Below are 19,352 nucleotides of genomic sequence, written 5' to 3' on the forward strand. Positions count from 1 at the left end.
ATTTGTAAGATGCAGTGGAACCAGGGTTTTAAAATGCAATAAATTAGATTGTACAAGGGAAGGAGATAGGTCATCAGAGGCTGCTTTCACCACTTGGAGAGGCTCATGGAGTGGTCAGCAGGCCCTGCTCTCTGTGGGGTCTAGGGCAATAAATCATTCTTCACCAAAGGCAGCCATGGCTGTGCAGGATCTTACCAACGCCGGGCAAGAAGCAGCAGTCAGTGAGGATGCCTTTGGCTGGACGCACAGGGGCCTGGGGAGAGGTTTGCGTCTAGGCAGTTTCTCTACGTCAAGGTCATGATCTCCTGTGTTGCCCGATAAAAATGCATGGCATCTGTTCAGGATGCTTTTGGCCACAATTCACAAAGACCTCAATCCAAAGGGGCTTCAACAATAAGAACAATATTGTTCATGTAACCGGAAGTGCAGCGGTAAGACAGCTTCCAGGCTTGGTTGAGTTGGTGGCTTAGTGACACTGTCATGAAAGACACAGCTTCCTTCTGTCCACCCTGCAGTCCACCTTGGCGGCTCTGTCCTAAGACTGGCTCACCTTGCGGTCGCCAATCAGGGCCACGTGCTTCCTATTCGGCGGGGGAGAGCATCTCTTCTATTGCCGTGGAAAGCAAGTCCTTCCATTCCATCTGGGTGATTTCCCCAGGACTGTCCCCAAGGTGATGCCGAGAACAAATAGAATCAGATCAAACAGTACCCCCTCCCCACCCTTGCCCTGGAACTGGGGTGGGACCCCAAAGAGCCGGGTGACCTGGAGGGAAGTGGGAGGAAAGAGGGGGTCAATGTTGACAGGCACCCAAGAAAAACCCAGCTAGATACAGGCTCCTGAGGTTCTCAGGGGCCACACAAAGTGAGACCCACTCAGTAGGGAGGAATGCGAGCCCAGGCTCTGCAGGGGCTGGAAGTGACAGACTGACCCTCACTCAGAACTGAGCCCAATGATTATTTCCCCTCTTAAAAATGCAGAGTCAGCCTGATTTGATCAAATTGGGAATTAATCAACATAACCCTTTTCTGAGAAGGGCATGGCAACCCACTCCAGTATTCTTGCCTGGAGAATCCCGTGGTCAGAGGAGCCTGGCGGGCTAACAGTCCATGGGGTCTCAAAGAGTCAGACACAACTGAAGCAACTTGGCTTGCACACACACAACCCTTTTCTAAAATGATTGAACTAAGGTAAAACAAAATATAAAATGTGAACGTGTTCCCCAGACCAGCCCAACAGCCTCAGTTCTGGCCCCAACAAAGTGACAGAAAAGGACGACTCTGAGAAGAGGATGTGGTCCGGTCACTGTGGGAAGCTGTGGGATGCTGCAGTCGCCACTGAGAATCCGGCATCCAAAACAAACAGGGATTTTTTTTTTTTTTTTTTTTTTGAGAAGCAGCTGCGAGGCAGTGGAAATGACGCAAACTTGAAGTGAAAATATGCGGAGGCTTGATGGTATACCCCTCTTCAGTTGTATGACCTTGAATTTCCTCCATCCTCCCTTTCCTTATTGTGAAAGAGAACAGTTAGCATAACTCAGACTTGGATGCAATATTAGAGGTGGGCACGACTTTGTGGAGGACAGAAAGACATGGGGACATCAGTCATTGCTCTGCATGTCTCCTCCCAGGGCCTGGCCTTCCTCCCCACTCCTCCTTCCACCTTCCAGACACCCTCTCCTTTCAGGTCTAGCTCATGCCCTGGTTCCCAGGACGGCTCTGCTTGCCCCCTGCAGGTGTTATCTGCTGTCCCGCATCTGTTACTCACACAGGCTGTCCACTGCCTGCCTCTGTCCCGCTTGTTACTTACTCTCCTGTTTCTGGTGGTCTTCCCAACTCATCTGCGAATAAAGAACTGTGTCTCTCACCTCTTTGTTGCTCAGCATGTGGGAGTGAAACAAGCCTTGAAATCACCTCTTCCTTGAGTGATATAATTGAGAGGCGAAATGATCTGCCGAAAGTAGCTCAACTCAGACAGTTAGGTCAGTACTAGAAGCCAGGTCCCTGGATGCCCAGTGGCACTCTCAATGGGGTGAATGTGCAAAGGGGACCTGACTTTGCAAAGCATACAACTCCTCCCAGGGTGATTCGTCGAAATGTGTGATCATGACAAGCATCTCTGATGGGTGGGTGCTGCCTGGTAAAGGCTTGAAGGCAGAGAAAAAGGTGGGGAGCCACTGGTCTAGGTTCAATCCTGTCCCTGCCCTCCCTGTCTGGCCCCAGGAAACCTTCGTCCGTGGAAGCCAGCAAGTGCTTTTCCAGCTCATGCGTGCCTGATGCACTCGGCAGAGATCAGGGTAGATGTGTTTGGGCTGTATTACAGCCTACTGGGCAGTGTTCCCAAGGGAGGATAAGGTGTTTTATCCCCTCTGAGCCCCTTAGGGAGCTCTGATGGATGCATAATGCAGTGCGGGGACAGCAGCCCTCAGGTATCTGCAGGAAGTGGGTGTTGTGTCTCATCTCTTTAGCACCTTCTCATGGACTCTGTACATTGTCCAATCAATGAGGATAGTTAGGAATGCCCCCTATCATCAAGTTCCAGCCTTCTCCAGGAATATCTGGGGACAAAGTTTCAATCAGGTCAGAGTGTCCAGGAGTTGTCCTGGGGTAATGGAATGTACAGAGGGCAAGCACTAAACATGAGCTTTGAAACAGTGTAACCTCCGCCCCGCTCCAGGACTGCAGGGACTTCCCAATCTCCGAGTCACTCCTGCCACTGTGCAGAGCCACCTTGACTCCTGGCCAGCCCCTCCCCCAGCCACAGAGAGCGGAGGGGCGGGAGGAGAGCCTGGAGCAGGCAGCTGCTTGGGGGTCCTGCTGGGGGTTGGTACCTGCCTCTGTCTGAGGGCTGTTCTGTGGGCGGCCCACCCAGTGTGCCAGCGTTTCAAGCTCTAGATCTGGTTATCATTTCCTATTTCCTGGGGACTGGGCAGGTCCCCAGTATTGCTGCCTTTTATGTAACTTTGAATCTGTCAAATAAGAGAAATCTCAGTCCCCAGTGGAGGCAAAGATAGAAGATTCCACTCCTGTATGAGGGAGCTTTGCTTACTTAAGGCTTGACAAGCAGGCGCGTCAAGAAAAGATGCCCTTTCCTCCTTAGTTCCAGGTGGAACTAAGCCCTACCCCAGGGCACATAGCCAGGCAAGTGGAGCACAAATCGCATTTTGGTCCTTATCTGGGCATCTTTGCACAGTGCACAAACCACACAACTGAACATGGGAGCCCTAGCCATAAGTATGTATTGCATATTCCCCACGAGCAGACGCTGCAGGAGCAAGGCAAAACATAATCCCTGTGCTTATGGAGATTGTACACTAGTGGGAGAGACTGACTACAACAGGCCAGGCAATGATGGAGACAGTACAGGGTGAAAGCCATGCTCTAAAGCAAAGTGCAGAATGAGGTGGTAGGAAGGGACAGACTTGGAGGAGGGACTTAATTTAGAGCCTGTGGAGGTGGAGGTGGGTGGTTTAGGGGGAGGAGTTGGGAGCCAGAAGCCAGACCCAGAAAGAGTTCAGCCTGTTTGAGAAGCAGGTTGCTCAGTGGCTGGAGAGGGGTTTGGGGGTGATGTCAGAAAGGTGAACACAGCCAGGCTGGGCAAGCACTTAGCGTCACTGCAGGGAGTTTAGATCTGGTTCTAAGTGTGGTGGGATCACATTCATTTCTGAGTCATTGAGTGCCAAAGGGGAGGGGAAGAAGGAATAAGAGAGGAAGACAAGGAGAAGAGAAAACAAAGGCAGATGAGAGCAGTGGGAGAGGGTAACCATGACAGACCTGGGGAACTCCTTTGGACACAGCAGCAGGGCGCCCGGGCCACGGATGCCCAGGGGCTGGACCGACAGGGCTCACATCTCGGCAGGTCCCGGCATGATTCACGATGGTGGAGATTCTGCTGCACTTGACGATGATATTTTGCTTCCCCGGGTCATGTTCCTCGGAGCAGAAAGGAACCCCAGCCTTTCCTCTGTCTCCGCTGAAAGCTCAGGTCATCTCCTCTCCCTTCTGTGGGTGGAAACAGGCAGGAGGACCTCTTGTGGACTAACTAGAGTGATTTGTGTTTGCAGTTTAACGTCAAAAAGTCCACAGAGCCCGTCCAGCCCCGAGCCCTCCTGAAGTTCCCAGACATCTATGGACCCAGGCCAGCCGTGACGGCCCCGGAGGTCATCAACTATGCCGACTACACGCTGAAGACCACGGCAGAGCCCGCTGCACCGGCCAGCCCCCAGGCCCCGAATGACAGCCGCCTCAAGAGGCAGGTCACAGAGGAGCTGTTCGTCCTTCCTCAGAATGGTAGGGCTCTCCTGCCCCTCACTCTTCTGTGGACGATACCCAGCAGGGTTGGAAAGCATCTCTAGCTGGTGGGCGTGGCCAGCCCGTGTCCGCAGCGTTGGACACTGGGCAAGCAGAGGGCACCAGGCTTTGGAATTACACTCCATTATTCCCCACGTGTTCCCACAATGTGTCTTCCCAAGGCCTCCAGCTTTCCACTGGGAAATGGAGAGTCCCTTCCAAGCTGTGTGTACAACTACAAAGAAGGGATAAAGAGTTGTGGTTAAACTATGGGCTTCATTCAGAGTCATGGGTTTAATTCTCTCCCCTTTTATGTACCCACTGTGTGACCCTGGTCATATCGATCATTTTTCTGGGCCTCAGTTTCCCTGGGTATAAAATAAGATGGCACTATCACCTGCCCAGTAAGGCTGTTGTAAAATGTAAATATAGCAATGCATATGAAGTGTTTAGATCAGAGCCTGGCACAAGGATATAATCAAAGCATCGTTATTGTTATTATTTCTATTCTCCTTCTCATCAACATCTAGAATGGAACACCTTTTCATGTAAGGCACTTTGCTGGGCCCTGGGGCAGATATGGAAACAGAGACAGTCCCTAACCCAAAGGAGCAGAGCACACAGACTTTTATAAGGAGATAAAAAAAATCCAGCCAGGAGAATGGATTGTTATGTGGTTTGGGGTTTTGTTCTGTGTGGTTAGAGAGGGGGATGGTGGAAACCTGCTCTGACGCTGACCCGACTCCTAAGGCATCTCTTGGTCGGGGGCCAGCACCCACGCGCTGGCCAGTGAACGGGTGGCCCCTCCTCCAACCCGGCCCAGGACCGTGGTGATTACGCTGGCATTTCTTCAAGAACAAATTCAGGTAGTACCTGAGGCAGGAAGGAATCCTGGTTGGCCTTTAGCCTCCGGGTTTGCCAGCCCACATTTTAAATTAAAATAGACCCATTGAGGACTTGAGAGCTACGCTGAGCTCTCAAGGTGGGTGGGGAACAATTTGCAGGAGGACCCTTGGGAGTGGTTATCAGAATCAGACTCACAGGACGGCTCCATTGTCTTGGGAGACCCAGTGTCCTTGCCTGGAGAATCCCATGGACAGAGGGCCTGGAGGGCTGCAGTCCATGGGCTCGCAAAGAGTCAGACATGACTGAGTGACCAACACACACACACCAGATTTCTCAATGCTGGGATGAAGCCAGGCATGGGCACTGTCCACCAAGGACAGCAGCAGAGCGCTTCAGAGTCTGAAACTGAAGGATTCAGAGCACATTTGTCTTCTCTTTCCGGTTCCTTATTCTTTTCCCCACTGCAGAAGGCAACAACCAAGTTCTGATTCCACTGATTCCAATCTGCTGCTGCTGCTAAGTCGCTTCAGTCGTGTCCGACTCTGTGCGACCCCATAGACGGCAGCCCACTAGGCTCCTCTCCCTGGGATTCTCCAGGCAAGAATACTGGAGTGGGTTGCCATTTCCTTCTCCAATGCATGAAAGTAAAAAGTGAAAGTGAAGTTGCTCAGTCATGTCTGACTCTTAGCGACCCCATTGACTGCAGCCTACCAGGCTCCTCTGCCCATGGGATTTTCCAGGCAAGAGTACTGGAGTGGGATTCCGATCTAGCAAGGGCCAATTGGCTCAGCAAGTACTGACCAGAAGCTAGAGGGTGCAAGGGAGGAGAACGCTGGATCAGTCTAGCATTAACTGGATCATGTCCCCATGATGTGCCAAATTCAGCCCGCTCCTACAAGCAAAGATCCTCACTGGCCCTTTGTTGGGCTCGGGGTCCTGATTCTTGAAGCTGAATCCACTCCCGCATTTCCCAGGGTGCTGGCTTTGGTTTGGTCTTGCTTTGGTTTGGAGTTTGAAGGCTGAGGCAGTCTGAGAGCTGACAGCGCTGGGTGCCAGGCAAGCTCCATCTGGCGCTGACCCTGCTGCCGTTGTCCAAGCCACCTGGGTCCTGAATGCTTGTATGTCTGGCTTTCCACATGGCTGTTCACATCCTGGTCAATTCGTTCCTTGCTTAGACACACCAGGGAGATTCTTCACTACTTGCAGGAACCCGATAATGAACCATTTTGGAAATTAAATACTCCTCTATGTTTTTACCCTTTAAATTAATTCTGAAAATTAAAAAAAAAATTAATTCCAATTTATTTCAAGTGAAGTCTGCTGCAACTGCTGAATCCTTTTATGCTTGAATTATGCTTGACTAATGAGAATCTTCCAGATGTTTGGCTGCAGTCCAAGTTAGGGGAAGAGTGAGCGATAGCTGTAGTTTTACTAACTGAATTAAAGATAAGGTCATTCATTTATTCAGCAAGTAATCACTGAACATGATTTAGAGTGAACTAAAGTCCACTCTACTCTCCCTAAGCTTGACTCATTGTTTGACATTTATTTCCAGCCATGAGCTCCTAGGGAGCATGGACTGGACTCTGCAGAGAGGTGGAGCTGGAGATGGGCTGGGGAAGGGTTTGCCTGACACAGGCTGACTAGAGCCACATACACTGTGACAGTTTCCCCTGCTGAAAACTCACCAGGGGCCAGGCCCTGAGCTAAGTGCTTTTCTCACTTTATTTCATTTAATGCTCACAGTAATTCCAGGAAGAAGGAACCGCTGTCACTCCCATTCTAAAGATGAGGAAACCAAAGTTCAAAGTCAAGTAACTTGTCCAGGATTGCATAACTGTTATGTAGCAGCTCATGTCTGACACCAAAGCCCAGGTCTTGCCCACTGGGCTGTGATGGTCCCTGGAAAGCTGATGCCCAGGACCGCAGGTGGTGCCACCATGCTTTTGCACCCACTTAAGGAACTTTTGGTTTGGGTTTGTGGCCTAGCTGGCAGAGATGGAAAATTATGGGCTGGAAAACAGGATCCCAGTGTGGGTATCAGTAATGATTTACCTTCTTGATAGGTGTGGTGGAGGATGTCTGTGTCATGGAGACCTGGAACCCAGAGAAGGCCGCCAGTTGGAACCAAGCTCCCAAACTTCACTACTGCCTGGACTATGACAGGCAGAAGGCCGAACTATTTGTGACTCGTCTGGAAGGTATGCTCTTAGCGAACTTTCACGGCCTTCTGTGTGGTCTGCCTGAGCGTCTGTGGCTGGAGGGAGCACTGGGGGCTAGAGGAGCACTCTGCAACAAACAAGCCCCTGAGGCCTGTGATCCTCAGATACACAGGGGTTTTTCCTCTCTCTCGTATACCAGTCCAAAGTGGGGATTCCCGGTTGGCGGCCATCTTTCCTCCAAACAGTGATTCAGGGACCAGACTCTTTCTCTCTGAGGCCTCCTTGTGGCCTATTCCCAGCAGGTGGAAAGATGGGGAGAACAGGGAGAGGGCACAGCTGTTCCTTAGAAACTGTATCCTACGTATGCTTACTTCCCATTGGCTGAAACCAAGTCACAGGACGGCTGACTGTAAGGAAGGCTGGGAAAAGTGGCTTACTGGATTCCCACTTAAAAGAATGGGTTTTTTTTTTTGTTTGTTTATTTTGGTAAACAGCTAGTCATCTCTGTTACAGATGCCTTTGACATTGAACAGGGCTTTGCGCTGGACACAGAGGGTGTTTTGAATGGTCAGCAAAGCTTCTGTAGTCCTAGAACCCAGCAGTCTTTGCTATGGGATCAGATTGTGCCTGGTCTCCCTACCCTGATAATTTATTTTACCATCGGCAAGCAAAGCTAAGACTTTGCAAAGGACATGGGGCTAAAAATGGGCTACTCTGTGATGCCTGGAAACTAGAAGCTGGGAACAAGAAAAACTGGAGTTTTGTATTTAATTTTGCTTTTTTGATGGAGTATTTTTCCTTTTAGCTTTCTTTTATGATTTTTTTTTTTTTGCATTTCATAGACTTTCTTACGTTTTGTCTTAACAATAGTCCCATTTTACAGTTTTGAAAACTAAAGTCTAACAACATCAAGTGACTTGTCTAAGATCACTCTGGCTATTTGGTGCCAAAGTCAGGACGAGACCAGTTTCCCTGAAGCTCAGTTCAGGTTTCTTTCTATTAGGACACTGGCCTCTGTTCTTTATCTTCTCGTTCTGGGTAACAGTAGATACCACTTCACACATTGTCACTGAGGAACCAGTCATGAAAGCTCTCCAGGTGCAAACGGGAAAGCTCCACTAGGAAAGCATTAAAAACACCAAGGTTCAGCATATAAAACAGCACTCATGAGGTTGTGGCCCAGCAATTCACATCACAAGTGGTTATGTGATAAATATTTAAAATCGAGAACAAATGAGTTACGGTATCCATGGCAACCCTAATAAAAATCATCAGCATTTTGTCGGCCCAGGCGCCTTGGGGAAGTCTCAGAATAATGAGAAGGATCTCCTCTTTCCGAACGCTTCCCGAAAGGCTATCTCACAAAGCCAGTGCGGTCAGCCAGCCCCAGTGGGGTCTCCTTCAGACCCCCAAGGTCATGGCCACTAAGGCAGATCCTGCAGCTCACAGCAGGGCAATGCTTCTCGCCTCCCCTTGTCCCTGACAAGCCTCCCGCGTCTGTGCCCGTTTCTCCCTGGCTGCAGCTGTGACCAGCGACCACGATGGAGGCTGTGACTGCTACGTCCAGGGCAGCGTGGCCAACAGCATGGGCTCCGTGGAGGCCCAGACGGCCCTCAAGAAGCGGGAGCTGCGCACCACGTGGGAGGAAGGCCTGGTGCTCCCCCTGGCCGAGGAGGAGCTCCCCACAGCGACCTTGACGCTGACCCTGAGGACCTGCGACCGCTTCTCCCGCCACAGTGTGGTCGGGGAGCTGCGCCTCGGCCTGGATGGGGCGTCCGTGCCCCTGGGGGCTGCCCAGTGGGGCGAGCTGAAGACTTCAGTGAAGGTAGGGTCGCCTCTCCCTGGGGTGGCGGGGCAGGACTGGGCCAAGTGCTCATGAAACGAGCTTGGAGACCTTCCCAGCCTGGGGATGGGAGTCTGGGCAGGGAGGCGGGGTGTAAAAGTGAGGTGGAGTCTTGAATAGGGTGGGCGGGGGTGGTTAGAGGAAACTGATAGCCCAGGATTTGGGGATTCCTGGGGTCTAGTCTTGCTTCTAGCTTGCCAGCCACAGACACCCCTACCCCTGGCTTCACCATCATGGAAAAGATCTCACTGTGAGCGCCCTGACTCTGGTGCTGATGATGTTTATCCCCATCTAGAACCATTCACACTCCCTGTTGCATCCGCTGCATGCCAGGCACTGCAGGGGAGAGGAGCACCTCTATTCGTAGAGAGTACAGGCCAGAGGGAGAAACTGGCACAGAAGACGGCGATGATGACTGTGGCTGTGATACTGAGGATATCTGACATAGGACATCTAAGAGGGGCCAAGCTGAAGTGCTCTGGGACAGAGAGTTCTAGAAGGCCTGGTGTGCAGTGGCATTTGTGCTGGACTTTGAAGGAGTGACCATGGCTAGGGACCCAGGTTGGGTCTCCCCACCCTTCCCCAGCTGCCGAAGCCGTGAGTGGAAAACAAGCATCTGCTGAGATGTCGCGCTGTCCAGAGAGGTTCCTTGGAGAGCCACCCACCAATCCCCACAGGCCAGGGCAGTGAGCAGGTCAAGGAGGGTCAGGGCTGCTGGGCAGTGTGTGGTTATTTACACCCTCATCCAAGGGCCCGCCATGATGGTGCCTAGAGGGACCCTTCTGGATGGCCAGTCTCTCAACCAGCTGGTCAGTGCCTTCTCTGGAGGCTATATAGCCTGCCAAGCCTAAAATAGTTACTATCTGGCCCTTTATAGAAAGTTTGCCGACTCCCATGAGTAATAAAAATAGGAAGAAGAGTAGTAATTTTTGAGCGCTTACCATCTATCAGTTGCTATGCTTGGAACTTTACCTAAGTTCTGCCCCTAATGAGCAAAGCAGGACTGATTACAGGAGTATGCGTTGATAGGCAAGAGCAGTGTGGCTTAGAGAGGCTCAGTAACCGGTGTGGGGTTGCCCAGCTGGGACCTGGCATGCTCGACCTTGAGGCCAGGTCAGTCTGCTGGTAAAGCCCGCGTTGTCCTGCTGCCGCCGTGGGACATAAGTGCCCAGTAGCACAGGAGCCGTGGCCAGCAGGCGCCTTTCCTGGTGGACACTGCCGGGGGAGAGAGTACGCTTTCGCTCCCCATCTGCTGCGATCTCTTTTTTGCCTCATTTTCCTCTTTCCCAGGCTCAGAAAATTGATAAACATTGACAGCCACTCTCAGCTGGAACCAGGCTGTTCCCCAGCACACTCTCTAATTAGTGTGTGGTTTGGGACTTGTGTGGAATCACAGCCGGGGCCCCTGGGAAGAGGCGCCCAACACGCGGGTTTGTTCAGCTGGTAACCCAGCTTCCTCGGGAGACGGAGGCCTCCCCCTCCAGGCCTCTGGAGTGCTTGGTGCTGCCCGCAAAGGGTGGCAGTCCAACAGGTAGAAGTCTCAGGCACCTAGCCTGCCTCTCCCCTTTCCCCTAGAAGAAAACTTACCCATTCATTCCACAAAGGTCTCGTCTGGTTTCCACCACGTGCCAGGCCGTGTGCCCGAGGCTGAGAGCTCAGGAGATGAGGACAAAGACCCGCCCTCGTGACTCACTCATCCCGATCATCGCACTCACTGTAGCCGTCACTGTCCCACAAATACACTCCCGCACCCGCTTGGACCCCTGGCCTGTTTGCCACGGATAAGAATGATGTCAGAGGGCAGCATGGAGTCAGAAGTCAGAGGCGCTGCTCTTGGTGTAAGTGGTAAGGGAGAGCCCCAAGGCCCGGCTACGGAGCCCCTCTGCCTGACCATCCAGAGCGGATCCTACGGGCTGATTTGAACAAAGTGGGTGGAGCCATCAGCTGCTATAGCCCACGTGTTTTTCCTCTCTTGGTCAGAATGGGTTAAAGGAAGTGCCGGCCGTGCCCCAGTTCTCACCGGGAGATGGTCAGCCAAAAGCGGCATGTGCGTCACCGGGGACCACAGGGTGGACCACCCCAAGGACAGCTGGAGTGATTCCCTGAGAGCCCGAGAGAAAGATGGGGAGCAGGAAAAGACAGGGAGAGGATGGCAAAAGAAAGAGGGTTCTTTTTTGTCGGCAGGTACTTTCAACAGCAGAGCCGAGGGGGCAGGCGGCTGTGGTGTTGCCACCTGGGCTCGTCTGGGGCTTTGGGTACCCTGCACAGAGCTGCGGAGCCCTTCACGGGTTGCCGGGTCCAGGCTCCTCTCACTTGGGCACCATGTGACCAAAGCCCAGGCCAACACCTGTGGATGGACCTCCAAGAAGTGCCATTGAAACAGAAGCCTGGTGCTCATCCCAGCTCAGCAACACCCCGCCTGGTGCCTGGACAGGTGCCTGAGCTCAGCTCCTTCACTGTGAAAGGAGAGGTCTGTCCGTCAAGGATGCTGGAGGACCACAGGTTTAGGACTTGGGCTTTGCCATCAGACCAGACCCCCAATTCGAGGCTTAGTTTCACTACTTAACTGGCTTCATGGGGCTTCCCTGGTGGCTTAGACCATTAAGAGTCTGCCTGCAGTGCAGGAGACCTGGGTTCATTCCGTGGGTCAGGAAGATCCCCTGGAGAAAGGAATGGCTACCCACTCCAGTATTCTTGCCTGGAGAATTCCATGGACAGAGGAACCTGGCAGGCTACAGTCCATGGGGTCACAAAGAGTCGGACACGACTGAGTGACTAACACACACACACACACACACACACGCACTGGTTACATGAGCTCAGGCGGTGAAGTTCACTCTCTGAGCATCAGGGACTCAGACTTAAAATGGGAACCAGGTCAGTATCCCTCTTACTCTTGTCGTCAAGATTAAACAGGATGCCTCACCCTTCCTTCTCACGATACGTATCATGTGTCAGCTGTGTACCAGGTGCTGGGAATAGCTTTGTGCGGATGACAGCCTCAATGGATAAGTATTGTAACTTCACCTAGCAGAGTGTGTTGTGTTAGCTGCTACCCTTAGTGCCATTACCGAAGTTCCTGGCAACTCCCAGAAACATTCCATCACACGACTAGCCACTTAGGGCTAGTTGAATTATTGTGGTCATATTGAAGACATGTTTTCTGAATGGAAGGTGTGACCCAAGCAGAGGGCTGGCCAGCTCCTCCATCCAGTTTTACTCCCCAAACCCTGGCTCCCCTTCACCCAGAAACATTGTTCCCAATTAATATTCTCAAGAAGTGGTGACTATCCTTTCTTGATAACTGATGATAATCATCAAAGCAAGGGTAAAGATGCCGTCATGTGCACCAGGCACTGTTCTAAGCCATTAAATAATTCCTCATTTAATTTTTACCACACTATTGGGTGGAGATATTATGGTTCCCATCTTACAAATGAGGAAATGAAGGTTTGGGAAAGTGAAATAACTTGCCCAAGGTCACATGGCTAGTAAATGGTGAGATCCGACTTGAGACCCAGATGGTCAGATTCTGGAGTCCATATGCTTCTCTCTACCCTTAGACTATGACCTGCCTCCTGTGGGGACTCTCACTCATTTTTTTCCCTCAGTGGATTTGTTGGAATTCCAAACAAACTCTTGCAGGAATCTCAATGGAGAGACTCTGTAAAGCTGCAGACGGTGGGGGGCGGCGGAGGGGCAGGCGGCTAGACATGCTGGATGCTTCTTGGAGGCATCAGCAAAGCGCAGTTCCTGTGAGTGTCTGTGGTATGTTAGTTCCCACCGTATGCCTGGCCTTTGTTGACATGGTTGGTCATTCTGTAGACCAAGCCAAGCCCTGCTCAGCATTAGTGCATCACATTATTGATGTGATCTCATCACATCTCTCAACCCTGCAGGGGCTGGAAGGGATTCTTTTCCAGAGTAATGCCTTGCAACATCCCGCTGCTCCAGGAACCTGATCAGTCAATGCAGTGGTTTTCAAACTAGAACCCTAGGGTTCTGTGCAAAGATGCCTGAGGGGGTCACAGGTGATAAACTGAGAGGAAGTCCTGGCCCTCTGTCCTGCCCACATCCTGAATGGCATCTCTTTGATCTGTTTGGTACGTTGGGTTTGAATACGAGCTGTTTGGAAAATCACAATTGTGGCGAATGAAACAAACTCATATTGAAACACATGCTGGCATAGGATCTCTCTATGCCCTCCTCCCTTCTGCAGCCCTGATGGGTAAGTGATTTCCAGGATGCCTCCTGGATACAACTCCAGGGTGACCCCAGCCTCAGCGATAGTGACGGGGCCAGAGGGCATCCCTAAGTGAGGCTGCCCTCCTGCCTCCCTGATTCTGTTTCAGGAGCCGTCTGCGGGGACGGGAGAGGTCCTTCTCTCCATCAGCTACCTCCCGGCTGCCAACCGCCTCCTAGTCGTGCTGATTAAGGCCAAGAACCTCCACTCTAACCAGTCCAAGGAGCTCCTGGGGAAGGGTGAGTGAGGTGTGAGAGGGGAGCCAGGGCCCCTCTAGGGATGTGCACAGATGGAGGTGGTGCCTGGGAGGCAATGGGGACGGGTGAGCAGGGCCCTGGAACATGAGTACCTTTGTAGAGTCAGCCTCAGCTGTGTCCTCCACCCCCAAGCTCACAAACCAGTTCTAAAGGACACCCTCACTTCCCTAAAGTCATGTCCATTAACTCCCAGGCCAGTCCTACCCGTTAGCGCCCAGGTGTCAGCTTCCTAGGGCTCCCACCTTGCAGATCCATTGTGAGAAGAACAGCCTGATCCACGGTTCACAGGAAGCCTAGGATCAGACTGTAGCCAGGGAGTGGAGAATCTGGGTTGTAGAGGAAGCTTGGCCCCACTTTGTCACCCAGACCTGGCTGGGCACATCTTCTGGGCAGGTAGTGGGATTTCCCTTCTCCAGTCTCAGCTAGCCACCACTCTGCTCCCCACACCCACCCTAGACTCCTCTCTCTTCCCAGCCTTTGTCGACCTGCCATTCCCACACCAGCTGGGTGTAAGTGACGGCAGAAGGCGTGTGGGCGCACAGGCTGAGGAGGCGTCTCTGCCCCATATACCCAAATAAACATCTCTTCAATGCCCCGGAAGCCTTGGCTTTTCCCTCTGGATACTCCAGCACAGGCCCCAAGGCTTAAGGACCAAACAGCCTCTCTGGTCAGAGCAGGAAAGAAAGCAGCATTGGTCAGCCGTGTGACACCCGGACTGGGAGCCAAGTGCTCAGAGCAGGATATAAATACATCGATATTTATAGCAGGAAGCAAATAAAGAATTGCCTCTGCAGTCAGGACCTTTGGGCAAGAGATTTTTGACGAATGAAAAATCATCCGAGTTGGTCTGGCTGACAGATCCCTGAGCCAGAGGTCAGAACTCAATGCCTTTGCCTCATCCCCTCTAGACAATTCTTTGCCTCCTGCTCTTTTTTTTTTTTTTTTCAATTTTTATAGCTCCTGTCAGGACAATTACAGCTCAACACTTTATCACTCAAATATCTCTGTTGAAATAACAAAGTAACCACCTGGGGGTGATAATTATAGCAATAAATATAGAGTAACAATTATTCTCACATTAGCTTTGGAAATCCTGACTGATGAAAACACGATCCCAGTCCAGAGCCTCGAGATGCTATGTGAAAGCTTGTCTAGTAACCTGCTGCCTGATTTCTGGGGTGGGGGTTGAGAGCCAGGCAGCTCTATTGGGGTCAAGGCAGGCTGCCCTCACCCTCCACGTGGGGTGGGATCCTCCAGTAAAACTTGCAAAAGAACAGAAGAGAAAAGCTCAGTCAACCAGCAGGAGACCTGCTATCTCAGGAAGAGACGAAAATGCTTGGATGAAGAACCAAGCGGATGAAGATGTAGGGATAGCGTAGTGTTCCTGGTCTGAGTTTAAAATCAAGCTGCAGGATGTCTGAACCATCATCCTGGGCCTGGTTTGATATGGGACATGAAGGCATTCAGAGGGGCTCTTGAGAAAAGTTTCCTAGAGGTGCTTCAGCGTGACCCTATCATGGGCCACCCAATGACCAGCCGTAGGTACTGTGCTCTGATCTGCTTTCCATACTCCAGGCAGGAGCTTTTGCTGTATCCCTATGTTCAGACCGATGCCTGCCATAAGGTGGGCATTGAATCACTGTTGAATAAATACATGGCCCATGAGGTAGGGGGAAAGGGATGGTGGAGCAGAAGCCTCAGTGAGGATCTAGAGCCAGAGACCCTGTCTCTCCATCCCCAAGAGGCAGCACCACCCCAGCTCTCCCTGCCCCAGACCCCAGAAGCTCACTCCTGGCCCCTCTCTCTGTCTCTTTCCTCCATCCCTCCCCAGATGTCTCTGTCAAGGTGACCTTAAAGCACCAGGCTCGGAAGCTGAAGAAGAAGCAGACGAAACGAGCCAAGCACAAGATCAACCCTGTGTGGAATGAGATGATCATGTTCGAGCTGCCGGATGACCTGCTGCGGGCCTCCAGCGTGGAGCTGGACGTGCTGGGCCTGGGTGCTGAGGGGCAGAGCTGCGTGCTCGGCCACTGCAGCCTAGGCCTGCACGCCTCAGGCTCCGAGCGCAGCCACTGGGAGGAGATGCTGAAGAACCCGCGCCGGCAGATCGCCATGTGGCATCAGCTGCACCTCTAGGCAGCCACCCAAGCCGCCGCCCTCCTGGGGTACAGTCTGCCCCCCCACCCCACTACCCTCTGCCCCCTCCTCTTGTGCCCCATCCGCATTCTGACACCAGAAGACAGACGTGTGTGCAGAGACCAGGACCCTCTTCCTCTCCCATCACACTCCTATTTCTTAATGAGCAAGGACGGAGACAGGACATGTGGGTCAGAAGGAACACATTTTGCTGATCTGTGTTATTGAAAGAGACGCTTATCAAATACGATCTGTGTGCAGGTTATGCAGTGGGTGTCAGATGCAGAGAAAGCTGAATTGGGGAAATCATGGATGCAAAAAATGTGGCTTTTTAAAAATAAGCGTGTCAAAAAGGATGATGGAAATGCTGTATCCTGGATCATCTCAAAAGAGTTAGAGATGGTCAGGGCGGGATGGAAAATCAGCCGACATGAAATCGTGCTACTGACCCAAGGCACTAACCCAGCAGTTCCCAAACAGTGTGTGAAGAATCACCAGCAGATTCCCGGACCCTGCTTTAGACATTCCAAATCCATCATCCTGGCTGGACCCCAGGAGCCTGCGTCTTTAACAAGCACAGAGTGGTTCGGATGAAGAGGGTGGAGCACTGCATCTGGAGAAATCCCTTTCGCAAAACCCCCAACTTGGTTCCACAGTCCTTGTCGGGCCCCCAACTCCCTGGGGCAGCCAGTGCCATTGCTGGACATTTCAACCACGGTGTGAAATTTAGGAGCCTCCGTTTTTAATTTTAATCATTTGATTTCTTAATGTTCTCGTTTGTGCTTTTTTTGGATCCTGCTCTTGGACTGAATTTTGTGCTTTCTATTGAATAACTGTATTGTTTCATCTCAAAATCAGTTTATGTTATACTTGGGGAGCCCTTCCCTGACCAGGAGTAGGTGGGATTCCCCCATTGGTCATTGGGCACTAGTTGTCATGTCCACCAGCATCACCAAAGTGACCCTCTGAGTCAGACTCCTTCCTTCTCAGCCTACCAGCTGCGTGAGAAGGAATTCCATCCAGGGCGCACATTAATTTAGTCCGGGTCTGTGGAAGGGGAGGAGGATAGGAGATCTTTCTGAGTGTGCCTCTGTCGCTGTGTTTAGGATCTATCACTTTAATTAGTAAATAATCAGTAGCTAGGTTTCATATCGCTACCTGATTATTCCAAATAGCTGTCCACATCATTAAGTATAATATTATGAGCCTTGCTTGAGTGGATGTAATATTTGCCTGGGTACCAGGATTTCTGGGTTCTGTTGCTGACCATCCGCGAAAGTAGCCTAATGGTGTGGCAGCTTGGTCTCTGTGAATGATGCAATAGATGAAATTGTGCTCCCATGCCATAGGCACCCCTCACTAGAAACAAACTCCGAGGCCACCAGCAGATCATTTTTAAGCTTCATGTTGGCAGCTGAGCATCCCTGGTAAGTGCCAGACATTTCTAGAACCACGGACTCCTCATCTGGACTTTTTAATACTGACAGCCAAACTCTGGGCCTTCAGAGGTCACCCTGGATCCCTGATCTAGAAAAGAATTCCTTTCCTTCAGTCCTGTAACAAGTCAAGTCATTCTTGGTCTCTGCCTGAGAGTTTGAGCAGAGACGTGCCATCTTTTGTCATCACTTTTCCTTTCTGGACAGCAGTAGGAAAGCATTTAGAGATAACTTCTGCCGATCCTCTGAAGAAACAGAAACAATATCTCATTCCTAACAAATGAGAAGATCTTTCACGTAATTGGACATTTCTCCCGTTAAGTCTGGCCACCTCCTGCCAAGTGTTTTTCAGGCAAGTCGTGTGCCACTGACTTCCCACAACACATCTTTCGAGAGCCCTCTCACCACTTTGGCCTCCCTTTTTTGGTTGGCATGCCGAAACAGAGCAAAGCCTCCCCTGCATAAGCTGACCAGCACTCAGTTCTTGGTGGCAACTGGGACTCTAATCCAGAGGAGTCTGGATCCTACACTTACCATCAGGAAAGGTGCGTTCTGTTTCCTTCTAAGTCCACGAGCCTGCCATACAGTCACACCAAAGGATGTTTGCAGTGAGCTCTCTGATGCCAGAATATCAGCTCCACCCACAGCCGTCTATCATGAGGCATTCATGTCTTTGGTGTCAAAGGTTTTGTTTTCCAGAATCCAGACGAAACGGGTGTCCTTGAAAGGAGTCAAGTGTCTCTGCCTGACATCTTCGGTGTCAGCCTTCATCTCACTAAACAGAGATAAGACAGGTTTTGCAGGTGGGTTTGCCTGTTGTGTGCACTGGTGTATCCAAGCACCTAGAATACAGTTGACGCATTGACCCTTAATAAAAGTGTGTCAAATGAATTAGTGAATGAAGAATGGGTAAAGGAGTAGGAGGAAAAATATACATTTTTATCTAACTTGAATGCAAATCCGAGTCCTAGTTGAGTTCTCAATGGTAAGGTCATCAGAAACCTCAGCAGCTGGCCTAGAAATTCATAATGTTGAGTATTACCATTCACCTAATGACAATTTATAGCTCACTGTGTAAATAATTGGGCTTCCCTGGTGGCTCAGATGGTAAAGAATTTGCCTGCAGTGACAGAGACCAGGTTCAATCACTGGGTCGGGAAGATCCCCTGGAGAAGGGAATGACAACCCACTCCAGTATTCTTGACTGGAGAATCCCATGGACAGAGGAGCCTGGTGGGCTACAGTCCATGGGGTTGCAAAGAGTTGGACACGGCTGAGTGACTTTCCCTTTAATTTTACTTTATGTAAATAATTAACATAGTGAGCTATAAGGATGAGGATATATAGATGAGAGTATAAAAGCTGTGTTTCCCACCAGAACTCCATCTCAGTGAATTTTAAATTACCCAGAGATATCAGACTTGCAGATGAAAAAACTTCAGTAATCTTTGCATCCGCTTACCTTGTACCAGATACTTTTGCAATTGACTACCAGATTAGAGTAATTGGGTCTATGCGAATGCATCCGATCTTTTCTTTAAAAGAAACACTTGGTCCTTTGCCAGGGAGCATTTTCTAAGTGCATGAAGCAGAGGTGAAAATAAAGGGAGAAACCGTCTCCGACTGGGCTGTTGCCCACGAGGTGATCTGGCTTTGTCACAGATACGGCGATGGGGTAGAAAACTGAGAGTCTAATCTCATTCATCTTACGACTCACTTCTTATATCAAGTCCGTATGTATTTGTTGAGTGCCTATTGATCAAGACCTTGCCCGCGTCTGCCCATTTCAATTTGAGATATGACTCTTGGTGTAGATTGAGTAATGATGAATCTCCTCCAGTCGATGCTGTGTAGAGAGAGCTGGATGGGAGAGCAGTCCTCTGGGGCAGCTCCTCTGGGATATAAAGGAGTCCTGGGCAGCAGGCGACTGCAGCCTACGCCAGTCGGAGGTGAGGACCACCAAGAAAGACCTAGTCTTTGTGATTTGTTTTTGCTGCCTGTGTTTCCTGTTGTCAGTGCCGTGTCTATTCTGCGATCATGAACCGAAGCACAAAAAGACGCATGAGATATTGTACTCATATGTCTGGTGTCATACTTTGGAGCAAAAACCTCGCAGTGGTTAATAAATAACTTCTAACAGGG

General features: G+C 50.9%; 1 protein-coding gene across 1 annotated transcript in view; it reads left to right on the forward strand.

The window, feature by feature from the left end:
- Positions 1–19,352, forward strand: part of SYT13 (synaptotagmin 13) — a 41,793-nt gene extending 22,441 nt beyond the window's left edge. Inside the window, exons 2-6 of the mRNA XM_006046354.4 lie at positions 4,062–4,287; positions 7,200–7,334; positions 8,819–9,120; positions 13,491–13,620; positions 15,470–19,352. Of these exons, the coding sequence (XP_006046416.3) occupies positions 4,062–4,287; positions 7,200–7,334; positions 8,819–9,120; positions 13,491–13,620; positions 15,470–15,774 (1,098 nt within the window). The 3' untranslated portion in view covers positions 15,775–19,352. The remainder of the gene's footprint in view (positions 1–4,061; positions 4,288–7,199; positions 7,335–8,818; positions 9,121–13,490; positions 13,621–15,469) is intronic.

This window comes from Bubalus bubalis, chromosome 16 (genome assembly GCF_019923935.1).
Source record: "Bubalus bubalis isolate 160015118507 breed Murrah chromosome 16, NDDB_SH_1, whole genome shotgun sequence".
Classification (NCBI taxonomy): Eukaryota; Metazoa; Chordata; class Mammalia; order Artiodactyla; family Bovidae; genus Bubalus; species Bubalus bubalis.